At 36.2% G+C, this 16337-nt stretch overlaps 1 protein-coding gene across 1 annotated transcript in view; it reads right to left on the bottom strand.

Moving 5' to 3' along the window:
* The window catches only part of EXOC2 (exocyst complex component 2), a 95582-nt gene that overhangs the window by 63727 nt on the left and 15518 nt on the right, over window positions 1–16337 (bottom strand). Inside the window, exons 5-7 of the mRNA XM_083358388.1 lie at window positions 5288–5401; window positions 3969–4093; window positions 1597–1677 (exon numbers count right to left, since the gene is read on the bottom strand). Of these exons, the coding sequence (XP_083214514.1) occupies window positions 1597–1677; window positions 3969–4093; window positions 5288–5401 (320 nt within the window). The remainder of the gene's footprint in view (window positions 1–1596; window positions 1678–3968; window positions 4094–5287; window positions 5402–16337) is intronic.

Here is a 16337-nt window from a genome sequence, read left to right as displayed (position 1 = left end):
AACCTACTACCCACTAACCTACATCTTCTCTATAGTGTTAACCTGATTTCCTAAGAAAGATCAAATCAATCTAAGACGCGTGGAAAATAAAATTAATTTCCAGATAACTTTTCTTCCTTGCCAGAAACTGAAAGAAATGAGTCAAGTGAAAGTTAATGGCTATTCAGAGAGCCAAAAGGGATTTGGGGCATGCTCCCTGCTGAAAGGACAGGGCAGGCAGGGATTTGTGCCAATTCACACATTCACCCTATAGCCCTTCAAGACTTCTCATGCTCCTTAGAGGATCCTTCAGTCCTTCTGCACAGTATTTCATAACACAAGAGGGATACAGTTTGTTTTCACTATTGTTTTTTATTATTTTTATTGTTCATCTGTATACCTTCCTTCCTCTGTACACCGCCCCGAGTCCCTCGGGAGAAGGGCGGTTTATAAAAACTAATAAATAAATAAATAATAAATAAATAAATACAGAGAAAAGGAACAAGAATGAAGATTAGATCCAAAACACTTTCCTTCCACATGAGCACAACTCTGCTAATTTCTGTTCTAGATTCATTTCATTAGACTGGAACTCAAGATACTATTATGAAGAGTATTTTTATCCACTAGGTTTTTTTCATGCATTTTCTTCCCTGAATTCAGCCACTTCATTAATGGGGTCCAAAGCATCAGTAATAGAGGAGATATGGAATTATTAAAGGTATAGGCAAAATTAACACTTCCCTTTCTGTGTACAAGGCAGGCTGCTTTTATTTAATCTGAACAGAAAGGTAATATATTCAAAGCTATGGAAATAAAACAGTGAATTAGAGAAAACATATTTTCTGGTGTATTTAAGGCTTTATAGCCATTTTCCTATATTTTTCAGGCATGTCATTTTGAGGTTATTTGATTAACTCTCCATCAATTTTTTTTAAAACAAACTAATAAAAAATTAAATTGTGTTTCTATCTTAAATATCTGCAAAATGCCATACTAAAAATATAAATTTATTTTCATTTATGAAAGATTTGCTTCATTATTTTTTTTTAAAAAACATTAATCTTAACAGTTCTAGAAGAATAACTGATTTAAATGTGTTAAATAACTAGTCAGATGTAACAACTTCTTGAAGCTATAAAGAAAGCTACAAAAATTAAAGGGTCTGGAATGTGAAATTAGATATAGATGAGGCTAAAGACATAAAAAGGTTGATGACTTTTCATTCATCTTCTAGATATCCATTTGCCCTAAGAGTAAACTATAAATTTGCATTTGAACAGTAAAAAGTAAACTATAAATTTGCTTGAAACATAACCATTTTCTATGGAAACTTTACTTTATAAACTAGTCACATAGATTCATTTCCTCAATTAAAATGATAGACCCACATTACTCCTTTGTTATTAAAGGCCTACAGAATACTACAGGGCATCTGATTTTTTTTCCTTTTTTATTTCAAGCATCAGTCTCTGCAATAACATCAGAATTCAAGTAGTAAATCATCAAGTTTCATACAGTTTTAAGATTCAGAAACAAATGTTGAAAAAAATTCCATTTTTATTATTTTAAAATACAAGTAGCCTTGAAGTATATAAATAGGTGTACAAAACTTACTGTTGAGAACGTTTTCTAGTTTTTGCGTCATGGATCCTTCTACTTTTTCTGTTCCATCCGCTTCTAGTTTTTGATGGATAGCTGAAATAAAACAACTTGTTAAATTTCAACTATTTTAATGGATGAATGAGCTATAGTCATAGATTTAAACAGCACATGTTTGTTACAAGATAATTTGTGATCCAGTGACACAGGCATTATGATAAGAGCCAGATACTCCAGACTTCTAAACTTCACTATGCTGCTAAGCTTATGCTATGATTTTTGGCAGTAAAGTTAATCATGTGGGCACGAGTATGTTCTCTTATTTAGTCTTCTAATTACCATGACAGTTCTGCTATATATTTCACTTTCTTGTGTGGAGCTTAAAGTAGCTCTAGTTTTACACTGGCTAAAAGCTCTTGTTGGTTACTTGGCTTTGAAGAAGAAAATGACTTTTATGCTAGATTATGCAGGCAAAGAAGTCATGTTCATATATGTCTAATTTGAAAAAAGTCAGAAATTCCAATATGACATTTTGGGATATGACAAATCAAACTTAATTGTTATTTCACTATTGTATAATTTTCTCTTCTATTTTTCCCCCCAAAACACTGGTCTGCATGAACAGTAGCAATTTTCCACTCCTTAGCTATATTTAGTTATTTGTTTTTATCTTATGATAAATTTTCAAAAGTAGCTCCTAAGGTCTGTGAACCATCTGATGGTGGGGATTAGGAAGTGTTGGAAGCACTCCATTGACTCTGTTGTTTGAAACATCAGGGTGCCATGTCCTCTTGAAGGTTTGGATGCTCCGTGGGCCTTCCTACATTATCTTAGGGTACATGCACAAACAAACAAAAAGTCCTGGAAGGAATAGTTTGCACTATAACTTCCATATGAAAATAATTCCAACTTTTATTATTTGCTTCCTTTCTCATCAGGTACTTACTAAAATATTTTCCTTGGCTACTCTGTAGTACAATTTAGGGACAGGAGTGGCTAGGAATATTTGAAGTAATATGAAGAATGGAATTCTGTTCATGGGTTTCCATAGGTAGCCATGTCTTTGAAATGGATACTGAAGTAACATTACAATCATCTAGTTTAGCCAATGGAAGTCTTGCTTGACTTCTGGTTTAGTCACTGGGACTATTGTACTCAATTATTATGCAGTGCAAGAATACTCATTGGAGCCACTCCTACCAAAGATAGATAAAAATCTTCACTGACTTCTGCTACAGGGAAATAGCAGCTTTGTTTTTCAGGTCTCATCTTTGAACCTGATTGCCAAAGAATATTGGGAATAAAAAATTATTACGTATATAAAACAAGCATGAGAGAGCAACCCAAAACTTGAGATGCATTTTCTAAATGTGTTTGCTGTTAGATGATGCCAACTTCACAATGTAACTGAACATTTGTGAAATGTTCAATACCTTCAGCTACATTGTAAAATTGGCATCATGTAAGAGTAACATCTTTACATTATCAAACAAAGAATTATAACCAAAATGTCAAGCAAAGATGGAAATCTAACTATAAACACTCTATTTTATCTCGAAAAATCTTTGAATTTGCAGATATCTTCAGTTGCAGATATTTTAACTGCAATTATTTAAATTCCTCATTATTTGCCCATTTCTAAAACTAGAAAAGTATTCCTACGAAATGCCAAATAGATATTAGGAAAAAAAATCATGGATCACATGACTTGTAGAGTACTCTTGGCAAGCAAAGAAATGCAATGTAATGAAAAGCGAAAGACAAAATTATGTATAACTGACAGTAGTGATACCTAATAAAACAATACTATATCTAAGGATAAAATGTTGAAAAGAATAAACTTTCCTTTGTGAAATGTAGTTCTCATCTAACGAGGGGAGGAATCACTTTCACATTTCAGTATATAACATAACATTTTCAAACTTCTTCCTTTGTTGTACTACATTTGCCCTCGTAATTCTATGCATTGCCAGATGTAAAACTGGGGAATGTTATGCTGTTCTTGTATCTTTAAGACTGAATACTAAGATAAATGTAAAAATCTTTTGCTTAGGAAATGTGATATAACTATGGTAAACTTTAGTAGAATAGTTAGGATTACTTATGTATTTAATCACAGAAAATACACATGATTCATACTTCAATATTGCAGAGGATTCAGTCACCACAGTAAAATGAACAGGTACAGAAATATAATTAGCCGCATCCTTACTAATGGTAAATCACAGGTACTTTATGAAACACATCACAGATTTTTTTTTCTCAATTGATGTACTGTTTATCAAACATTTTCACTGTTGTTAGTGGCTTAGGTCACTTAAACCCTTAAGATTCCTTCCTTCCCTCCATTAGAACTCCTAGATTCCTTTTGTAGTTCTGACACTTACCTGACAAGGCATCCTGTGCTTCAAAAAAAGTGCTGAGACCTCCTTTGACATATTGCAGATTTCCCTCGTTTTTCTTGTTGGCTTGTTTCCTCAGATTTATTACTGCCATTTTAAGCTGATCAAAACTAAAACCAAAAGAGAAAAAGACAGATGGTATTCAGACAATAAATATGAAATGATATGTTATGTTTATCTTAATAAAATATCAAGCCCAATCATTTTCTATTTAGAGAAAAATAGGAGGACTTGCTGTAAACCAACAATCCAGTGGAGGCAAGTTAATTCCAGTAGGTACTTTTTATACAAATTGAAAGAATATCTCAATGTTTGGTAACTCATGAAAATATGGTTATGCAGGAAAGTAAGGTGTACACTGAAATAATTAAGGAAAGATAGAAAAAGCAGAACATTGTTGGTCTCCATGCCAACAAAAGCTTGGTATATTATCTGCTATATGAACATGAAACAATTGTATTGGTCATTAATATGCTTTTACTCTATGCGTTTCTGCCTGAAAGAGTGAGTTTGTGTGTAATGTATGTGTCAGAGAGAAAGAGAGAGAAATAGAGAATCCCTTTCCCTAAATAGGAAGAAAGATGACAAATAAGCAAATTAACGAAATCCCCTACAGCTGCACGAAAAAGCAGATTGAAATGTCATTCATACAAATCTGTCATCTCCTTGTTGCTGTTACTAGTTTAAAACAATAATTGGATCCTTTGCTATTTAATTTTTTGCTTTTCTATCCTTGTACTTTTGTTTATTCTTGTCATAATGACAAATGTATTTAGTTCAGCAAACATGCCAAGAGAAGGGATATTCAATTTAAATGAGTAAATATATAACAATGAACTCCCAACTATGAATTATGGCTACTGTCTAGATGACTGAATTCCAGGAGAGAAAAAAAGCTTTTTGTTTCAAATATGGGAAGTTATGGAATAATGTAAGTTACAATGGAATTTATGAAATAAGAGGCACAATTTTTCACCTAAATAAGTACTAAAACATTGAATGGCTATTAAAAATAAACTAAAATCAAGGCATTGCCTATTGTAAAAATGTCTATTTCTAAAATCCTGCATTCTTTATTTTGTGTTTTATAATAAATCCACACTGAAAAACAATTATGAACAGAGACATGAACCCAGATTACATTAGAGGAATGTAGTTTCCACTTAAAGTAATGTAACAAAGTTCATCCAGATCATAAGTCTCATCCGTTTCAGTGGCTTGCAGCCACATCATCCACAATTCTTTGCCAAAATGTATTGCTGATACTCCTTAAACATGACAAAAATAACAAAATTCACACTAACCTGGCTGTTGAATGATTCTCTATTAAATACCAAGCAGCAGAAAAGTTTTCACTTGTAAAATCAGCACTCTTTCCAGGAAACAGTGTCTCCAATTCTTTCTGTGGAATCTTTCCTCTAGATAAATTAATAAGAAACAAAGACTAAATGATGGGCCTGAAGATGAGTCATTATATAAAGAGAGGCACTCACCCTCCCAAAAAACCAAATTGTCCTTAAGATTAAAATGTCAAAACATCAAAGATGCATTCTCTAATACATAGATCAATATACACAAATATCACTGGATTTAACTACACCTTACATAGGATTGGAAAATCTGAACTGATTTTGGGAGGACTGGATTTTTAAGGGGCATAATGTATGGTATATTTCTCTGTAAACCTAAGGCACCCATTTGACTCTTAGACAAGCAACAACAAAATGTCCCACTTGGAGAAGTTTGACGGCAATGAACAGATGGGCTGGTTCTATTTGGGGCCCATGGATTGACTATTTGTGTCATAAATTAATATAGTAATGAATTATTTTTTATCTATTTTAGAGTGCTAAAATTAAAAAAAAGGTTTCTGACTTGGTAGGAAGAGGTGCCACAACCAAAAAGGAGTTTTTGTGATTGCAGAGAAATGATTTTGTATGTTTGTGCAGAAGGCAAATGTTCAGAGGTAGTTTAATGGTTAAGAAGTGGCAATATGTATTCTTCTCTAATAAATATCATTTAAGAATTTGTCAGGTGCATTTTGGACCAAAGGAAAATTTCCAGTGTACTGCAAAGCAGCTCCGCATATAAGGCACTACTACAATCCAAACTGAATGTCATTCAGAAAGCTTCACAGCTCCTTGTCAAAGAAAATGTTCATCTATATCAGGGGTCTTCAAACTTGGTCCTTTTATGACTTGTGGACTTCAACTCCCAGAATTCCTCAGCCAGCATGCCTGGCTGAGGAATTCTGGGAGTTGAAGTCCACAAGTCATAAAAGGGCCAAGTTTGAAGACCCCTGATCTATATTATAGAGCCCTTTCTTTACTTATTACTTATAAATCTATTTTTAACTCTAGATTGCTTTAGAAAATTCAGCAACCATCTACTCATGCAACAGTTCCTTCCTAATAATGACAGTGATATATACAGTATATATATCATTAGAAAGACTGCACTATTATATATGATATATTTGGGTAAAAAAAAGAGCTTACTGAATAATAAATGCACAATTCTCTTTCCATCCTGTTTTTATACACGTTTCTGAAAATATTGTTGATGAACGGAAAGTATTCTAATCACCTGCTCTTCATAGGCTTTGCATTTAAATTGAATCAGTGTGGGTGATGATAGATCAGTGCACTTTAAAGGAACCACATCACTTTTCCCCCCTGCGTTTGTGTGTATTTGTGCACGTATCCCTCTTTCATTAAAAATAATAATGGCCTTCTGAAAGGGAATGCAGTAAAGAAGTGAGACATTACTGAACTATAGCTCTCATAATCTTCGTTTATGAAATGTGAATTTAATTTCTCTCTTACATTATACTGCATTATAGCAATGTGGGGGGGGGGGGAATGGAAGGGAGAACTTGTTCCAGAAGAACTTTATTTCCCACCGACTTTTAAATATCTACATTGATAATGAAGTTAATTACATTTGCTTGTCATTGTTTTGGAATATAAATCTAAGATGCAATACATGCATTTCTGATCTACCGTATATCCCTTCAAACTGGGACTAAAGCACAGAGGTTTTAGGGAGAAAATTGGTCAAGGAAAATCTTACTGAATTAAAACTGTGAAACACTAGATCCAGAATCCATACTAACGGGAGACAAGGGAAGCATCATAGCAAATGTTAATTCTTTGAGGTAGTCCTGGCAAGAAGAACGGCAATGTGTACTAACTATATTTATTGAGTGGTTAGATTAACAGAATCTTTTAAGCAGAAGGTATTTCTCCCCTCCTGCCCTTTTACTCTTCAGTAAACTAGGGAGGGTCCCTTCTGAAAAGCTCCCCATCCGCTCCTCTCCTGGAATGTCTGTTAGATAATGATTATCCAATCTGAAGCTCTTCCTCCTGTCTCAAAAGGTCATTCCCACATAAAATTAACAGTACGTGTAACTCCGTTACTGTCTTACACATCAGGTGAACCAAACTTGCAAGCGACACCCCAGATAATACTGAGGTTAATATCATAAATGCAGATGAATGTAGCTCAGAAGCTCTTTACAAGAAAGATAAGAAGAAACATGATATAGGTGGAAGTAATATTTGAGGTAGTCCTCGATTTAGAGCAGTTACAACAGCACTGGAAAACACGACACAAGCCATTTTTCAGACTTATGACCGTTGCAGCATCCCCATGGTGGACATGATCAAAATTCAGACGCTTGGCAACTGACTCATATTCGTAATGCTTGCAGTGTCCCGGGGTCATGTGATCACTTTTTGCAGCCTTCTGACGAGCAGTCAATGGAGAAGATAGATCCACTTAACAACCGTCTTACTAACTTAGCAACTGCAGTGACTTATTTAACAAGTGTGGCAAGAAAGGCCATAAAATGGGGCGAAACTCACTTAACAACTCGCTTCGCAACAGAAATTTAGGGCTCATTTGTGATCCGTTAATCGAGGACTACCTGTACCCTAAGAAATAAGCCTGTGGAGGAAAAAGGATGGAAGATGCACAGCCAACTCCTTTCCTCTTATCAAGGACATGGCGATTCATTTTAATGGGAAAAAAATTGATCTCAGTGGAATGACTGTATGGCACACTGTATTTAACACACAGTTTCCAGCAAGAAGAGATGCAAAGTAGAAGAACAAAAGTAATCCTTTGTTAAGTGACAATTCTACACATGCTTGCTTAATATTTAGGATGCACCTCTTTCATGTGGTTCTCCAGGGAACAGACAATATTTACCGTATTTTCCGGCATATAAGATGACTGGGCGTATAAGACGACCCCCTACTTTTGAGAAGATTTTCATGGGTTAAAAAGTCATCTTATACGCCAGAAAATACGGTACATCCTTCTAGGTACTGGAACAAGATCAATGCTTCTGCTGATAGAGAAGTATGCAACACACATAGGAGGATGGAAAATATTCATCTCTATCCCACTATTTCACTCAGCACAAATAATGAAGAACATTACTGATAAAACTATTATAGAGCAGTGAAGTGAATAATGCATGTGAGAAATAACTGTTTAGGAAATAGCAAAGGTTATTCTATTTTTCATAAACAAGATATATATGCTAAGAATTCTATCTAACATTGTCTCCAACAGTTACAAAATTATTCAAAAACACTTTAAAAGCAATTAAGTTTGGTTTAAAAGTTTTAAAAAGGGGGGGGATAAAAATACAAAACATGAAATCAAATCCTTCTCAAAGGCATTAAAAGTAAACCTTTTAGATATGCAACGATACTGCTAAAAAGATTGAATCTGTGCCAAATAATACTGAAACTTCAGTGTGAGCTTAGAATGTGAAATAAATTTAACTTCATGGTTCATTTCAATTACTGATCACCTAAGTTAAACAACAAGAAAGATGGAAGTATCCTGAAATTATATTTTAAAAATCTTTAATTGTATTTAAGGAGGAAACAGTAAGTAAGGAAAATTACTTATCCCAGGATTAAGAACTTGTATACTGTTCCAAGGAGATACATTTTTAAAAATGAAATCTCAGAAACTTCAAAGATATAGAGTTTTATACTTTAATCTTATATCTGTGTATTTAGAAATTAATCAAAAAAGTATCATCTTGGAGAGAACCAGTTGAGACTATAAAAAGAAGTTCCACAGTATAATTAGAAGTACACTCTAGTAACTAACTTAATAAAAAATTTAGCCTCCATATAGATTGGATGGCAATATGAGATGATAAACTCTACTCAGCAGTGTCTTATGTTTTCATCAAATCTCATTGCCAGATCAATTTACACATACCTGCTTATTGACTCAAGCACTATACCAGGAGAACAGCAAGACAAGGCTATAATCTTACTTCAGTGGTAAAAAGAAATGAAATACTGGGTGACAAGGAAACTATGTTGATAAATACCATTTTGTGTCCAATTTATCATGAAAGCAAAATAAAAATGGCAAGAAAAATGTACGGTAAATTGTGTGTGTGTGTGTGTGTGTTGCTGACTCCACTGACAATATATTTCCAATTTTGGTAAATTGCCACATAAAATATTTCGTGAAGAATTTGCTCATATATTCATATATATTCATAGAAATCACTAGATTTATCATCACATGATTTCTCAACATTTTATATCAGATTGTCAGAAATGCCTTTAGTGACAAAAACACTACAGCAGAATTAATTATTTTTGTAATTGTTTGCTTAATTTTGCTTCTGCATAGTTCATGGCTACATCATGTTGGCCATATGATTGCAGAAATGTCTTTGGACAGTGCTGGCACAGTGAAACAGTGATGAGCACTGCATCCTATGGGCCAGAGCTCCCCAAACTTTCTGACTTTGTGGACTGGGCGGGGAGAGAGGGGATGGTTCCATGTGAATGGGGGGCATGTGTATCATACATGAAAATGGAACATGTGCACACGTGCTTGGTCGCTGCTCAGGCAAATGGGGATCCATGCACAAACACTCGCCCACTTCCATGGCCTGGTTCCGAATGGCTCAAGACCTGGTAGTGGGCCGTGGCCCGGAGGTTAAGGACCTGTGCTATGGGCAATGAGTAGTGGAGTAAAATCTGCAGGCACTCCTTTATCTTTTTTTTACAGTTCATCTAAATAAACAACTACTGAGTGGTTTTGCAGCCACATAATAATAATAATAATAATAATAATAATAATAATAATAATAATAATAATAATAATAATAATAATAATAATTATTTAATTTCTATACCACCCTTCTCCCGAAGGACTCAGGGCGGTGTACAGGGCAATACAATAAAATACAATGATGTAATGATTTTATTTATTTATTTTTATTTTAATTCCATTTATATCCCGCCCTTCTCCGAAGACTCAGGGCAGCTTACAAGCTTAGCAGTAGCCTTCATTCTATGTATATGCCTGCTTATTAGGGCTTTCACACACACACCAAGTGGCATTATTACAAAGTCAGCTTAATTGCCCCCAACAATCTGGGTCCTCATTTTACCTACCTTGGAAGGATGGAAGGCTGAGTCAACCTTGAGCCTGGTGGGACTCGAACCTGCACTAATTGCAGGCAGCTGGTGTTACTTAAGGAGGCATTAGCCCACTGCTCCACCAAGGCTCTAATTTTAATTTTTTTTCACAAATTAACTAGCTAAATTTAACTTGTAACTGTCATTATACAAGTTATCCACAGAAAACATTCTGAAATACAATAATAATAAAAATGAAAATATTGTATTTCAGATAATATTGGGATATACCGGTATAAGCAATTTGTTTTAATGGTTATGTCATATGTGCCCTTCTTCGCTTAATGAACATTAAATTGATAAGAAAGATTTATGTGTGATCAGACCTTATATAATCACATTAATTCAAACAATGGGACACATTAAATAAAGTGTTACATACAGTAATTGCTGATAATAATCAGATGTGTATTTTGCCAGAAAAAGATCTACTGTGGAAGGAGTCAGGTTTGTGGATCCTTATTTTTATTTAGTGCAATGTCAGGGAAATCTACAAATGCTAGATACAATGCAGTCCTGGCAACATAGATCGCTAGTTCATTCTGTTCGGCGGGTGAGCACCTATCCTTGGTGCACCGCTGGAGGGGGCAGAACTGGTTTTACACAAGCTAATTAGTGGTGCTCGGGTTGCTCTTTCTTCCAGGATCCTCTGCCAGGTTCGACTTGCTAGCTTCTGCTCTCTTGTACACATGAATACACCTAGATTTTTCCCACTGAAGTGGGACCCATATATCTACTCGCAATATGCTTTCAGAATGCTGGATGTGCAGGAGCCAGGGAACAAGCAACAGGAGCTAATTCTATCTTGCAGAGCCAGGCTCCAACTGCCAGAATGTAGACCAGTTCTGGCCACCAGTTCCAGCATCATTAAACCACTGTGCCGCTGCACCCCCCAGTCCTAGATCCTTCACTCCCCCCTGTATATTCAAGTAATGACTATGTTTACTAGTTTTAGCAAATTACATGCTCTAATCTGTTGCTTGAATAGAATAGTTTGGTCATTTGACCTAGACACATCCAACCTCTATGATGCGATTACTACTACTTTTACCTATATCCTACCATAAGTCTTGTTGTCATGATGTTTAACTGGGTAAAATGGTCTATCATAGGGCAATGATTTTTGAACCAAGGTACCTCAAATGGGCTTATTTACAGAGTGCATCCAAAATTCATGACTCATGATTCCCAAGAGAATGAAATTTGGGGAATTGATGGCTTGCTTCATTTTCAACATTCCATTACAGTTTCCCAGCCATCTCTCTCTCCTTCCCCCACCCAGCGGCAGCTACTTACCTGTGAGAAGGAAAAGAACATTTTTTTTGTTCCCTGCCAGATTCCCGCAAGGAAACTCCAAAAGTCAGAAGTCTCTCCTGCTCCCATTGCTTTTTTTTGGGGGGGGGGTCCACCTTTGGTTAGTCCTGAGTCCCTTGGGAGAAGGGAGGTATAGAAATCAAATAAAACTGAAACTGAAAACTGAAACTAGTCTGTCTCTCTGCTTAGGTGAGGAAACATTTCTGAAATGACCCAATGGGGCACAGGTTGTCTAATTCATAATAAAGGGCCACTTTTGAAAAAAAAAAGAAATCTAAATCAGAACAATGAAATGCGAGGATTAGGATGTATCACTCATTAATTACAGTGGCTATCTGCTTCCTAATTTAATTTAAACGATCTGGTTACTCCTTAAAGCGTTCAATCACATAATTCTTGTAAACCTTAAGAACTGCCCCCATTTTTAAAGGCTTGGTCCAGAAGTGTATATTCTATTTTGTTTTGTTCACAATATATTTTCAGTACTGGTTCCTGGCAACTATCTGGACAAGTGCTTGGAGTTTCTTGGCAAGATTTTGGAGTGATTTTCCATTACCTGCTTTCTAGGGCCGAGCGAGAGTGACTGGCAAAAGTTACCCAGCTGATTTTGTGCCTAAAGTGGGACAAGAACTCAGGTGTCATGGTTTGTAGTCCTGTGCAATTAAAAAATGAACAAGTTCAGACTTGTTCTAAGTTAAGCCTATGTGGGATAGCATTAGATAAACCAATTCATATCAGGTCCAGAAGCTTTATCCATCTATAGTACACCCCCAACCAAAGCAGTCTAAACTAGATCCTGTACGAATAATATGTTAAACATTTTTTTGACACTTTATAAGAAAATATTCATCATAAGCAAGCATTTTTAAAGACACTGGAAAGTGGTATCAGCTTCCTTTGGAAATTACTTGCAGCGTTTGATAGCTTTACTTGCTTTTACTTAAAATGAATTATAAATGTAAAATTCATAAATATAGCTTCTAAGTAATTATTAATCAAGGAGAGGTGGTGTCTTCTGTGTACACGATTCTGTAAAATCTTTTTTAAAATTCCAACTGAGCAGTTCTACTGGATGCTGTCAGCAAAAACTAACATGAACTAGATTCTAGAGGATTTTATAGGTCAAGACGAGCCATTTTAAGTAAATAAAGTCTGAATGGCAACCACCATAAACAAACCAAGTTACCATACACATTCCCCCTGTCTGGTATCAGCCAGACTCCATGGAGCAAAAGTTGTACCAGCTGTATTCTGTTAGTCAAGCATGCAGGAGACCAACAGAAAGGATGCTAGGGCAGACTAAACAGGACAAACCCATAGGTGTTAACAGGGACTTTCTCCAGTGGTAGGACAGAAGACAGGGATGTTCTCTGGAAACAGCCTAGAGAGCAACTCATAGTAAATCTGGATCAAGCCTAAGTAAAACATTGATATGGTACATCACTTCAACGCATCCAAGTAAACTACAGTCAGGAGGAAATTACAGAAAAGTGACTGGGTGTCTTAAATAGTTTATTTTATTTTATTTTATTTTAATCCCATTTATATCCCGCCCTTCTCCGAAGACTCAGGGCGGCTTACAATTTAAGCACAAACCAATGTGCTTAGCAATAGCCTTAGCAATAGTTAGCAAGCATTTGCATTGTGCATAAACTGGCAAAATCCCTGTGCTACTCATTTCACTGGAACATTCTCCTATTGAAATCAATATGATTAAACAATAGCAATATTTGGTCTTATATAAGCAAATGTGTTCTTGTTACTGTATTTTGAATTCTTCAAACTATAACAATCAACTGAAATTTGGACCCACTCAGCTGAACATGCAAGAATAGCATGTACGTGCTCACGCATATGTAAGTAAAATAATTTTTTAAATAAAGTTTTCTCTCTACCAAATAGTCAAATCTGCCATTACAAAACACGGATTCTACTAACTATTCCATTAGGTGGCAGTGCACGATCAGTAAATTAGACCTTGAAAAAAAACTTAAGCTAGCCATAAAATACAAACTTCCACTGTAAATTACATTTATCCCATAGTTATTGCTATGAAAGTAACCTAATCCCAAAGAATCCTCTAGCTATTTCTAGCCAGATGAAGCATATTTATGATTGTTCCTTACCACGTGTTTTTTTTTAAAGGAATTAATTGTTGCTGGCTTTATGGAATGTGTTAGGGAAATTGTGAGAGAGATCCAGTTAGGTCTAATAATTAAGGTATCGGGTTGGAAAGTGGGAGACCGCAAGTTTTAATTCCGTTTTAGGCATGAAAGCCAGCTGGGTGATTTTGGACCAGTCTCTCTCTCTCTCTCAGCCCAACTCACCTCATAGGGTTGTTGTGGGGAAAATAGGAGGAAGAAGGTGTGTTGTATATGTTCATTACCATGTGTTATTCGGAGGCAGAGGGCGAGGGAGAGAAAGAGAAAAATGAACATTGCAATAGCCTTTGACATGAGGACACGGAGTGAGAAGATACAATCTCAGTGTGACAGAAAAGGAGGGTTGGCTGGTATCTCGCCTTTCTTTTAGACTGCAACGGTGAATCCTCCACATTAAAAGTCCGGCTTTTTAAAGCTAAGTACATTCCCAGACAAATATATTTTATTGAGGATTTAATTCTGGATGAAAGAGTCTTATCTTCAGAGAGTTCGACATCCATGCTGAGGCCGTCCGGTTAGCTGAAGCCATTTATGGCAGCCATGATCGCTATTGGCATGTTCCAACTGGTATGTGCTCCTATGCACGCAGCCGGGCAAATGCTGGATTTCGCTTCCTGTTGAGATGCTGGTGATCTTCTTAAAAGGGGTTTCCCCCCCAATTCACACTGTCTCGAACAAATCACTTCCTGGTAATTTTTAGATTAGCAGTTGCTATAGTATTCCCAGGAGTTGAGACTAGCTAAAATTATCTGGTCAGGGTACTGATAAGAGTTGCTGAAAGCACTTGGGGAATTACCCACCTCATATGTCAGGAAACTATTGAGACCCATGGCTGACCTATGGAACACAGACCGAGCACGTTTCCTAGGCACCTCTTCCTTCTGGCACAACTCAGCTGCCTCCTTGGTTTGCCAAGGAACTCAAGACCAATAAAACAGCTCCCCGTGACAAACCAGACCCACAATGGAATAGGACCCCTCTTTCTTTCGGGCTCATGCAAAATCCTTCTCTGTGACAGTTGGCGCAGCAAGGAGGGGTTACTCCATTTCATCTGTATAAGTCAGGCTAATTATGCTCATCTATTCCGTTCGTCATCTCCATTAATAAATTGCAGGAAGGGAACCAGAACAATTGGGGCAATGTGAGAAACCTTCATTGGGGTTGTTGTTTTTTTTTTGTTATGTTTTGTTTGCAGATATCATCGATCAGTTTTGCTTTCTTTGGAGTTCCAGAGCTTAGGTAACTTCAGCAGTCACTTGTTAGGTTCATGTGGTTACCGCCCAGCTTTAGATTTAAAATACATATTTTAAAAACTCTCGGGCTTTGGTTACTCGACAGAGCTTGATTTCTTGGCATTCTTGATAATTAAGGGAAGTGATTGACCATTGCTTGAAAGTGAGATGTGTCTTTGCATTTTAAAATCTTTACTGACAAAACGTTCCCTTCACCCAGACATTTTTTTTCTAACCAGAGGGCAATCTCAAATATTCCATTCTTCAACTAGGTGATGAGAACATTGTAACATTAGAGCTCGTGGCGCATTAGAGTGAAATGTTTTTGATGGAACCATTCCAATTGTGGTTCTGTTGAGGATAGGATTGTCTTGATGGCTTGCTAAATGATCGACACAGGAAACTAGGTAAGAGAGGTACGGCCCTGCTGGCTCTTTTGGATCTCTCATCAATGACCTTTCATATTTATTTATTTGTTAAATTTATTTGCCACCTATCTCACCGGGGGCTACTCTAACCACAAACCATAGTATTGTAGGCTGTCCTGCAAGCCTAGTCTTGGCAGTACTGTTGTGACAGGTCCTTTTTCCCCCCTTATCAAATATGCTCAGAAAGTGGTGTTGGGGAATTACTGTTTGACTATTTGATCACTGACCTGTGGTGTTCCAAAATATTTTGATTATTTTTATACAGACACAAATTTGCCGGGGGAAGGGGGATCATTTGGTACTTTGAAATGGGATAACATCAATATACTGATGAGATCTACAGGTTAAACTCGAAAAATTAGAATATCGTGCAAAAGTTCATTTATTTCAGTAATGCAACTTAAAAGGGGAAACTAATATATGAGATAGACTCATTACATGCAAAGCAAGATAGTTCAAGCCATGATTTGTCATAATTGTGATGATTATGGCGCACAGCTCATGAAAACCCCAAATCCACAATCTCAGAAAATTAGAATATTGTGAAAAGGTGAAATATTCTAGGCTCAAAGTGTCCCACTCTAATCAGCTAATTAAGCCATAACACCTGCAAAGGGTTCCTGAGCCTTTAAATGGTCTCTCAGTCTGGTTCAGTAGGAATCACAATCATGGGGAAGACTGCTGACCTGACAGTTGTGCAGAAAACCATCATTGACACCCTCCATAAGGAGGGAAAGCCTCAAAAGGT

Source organism: Vipera ursinii (genome assembly GCF_947247035.1).
Source record: "Vipera ursinii genome assembly, chromosome: 3".
NCBI lineage: Eukaryota > Metazoa > Chordata > Lepidosauria > Squamata > Viperidae > Vipera > Vipera ursinii.
This window is presented reverse-complemented; position numbering and strand designations above follow the sequence as displayed.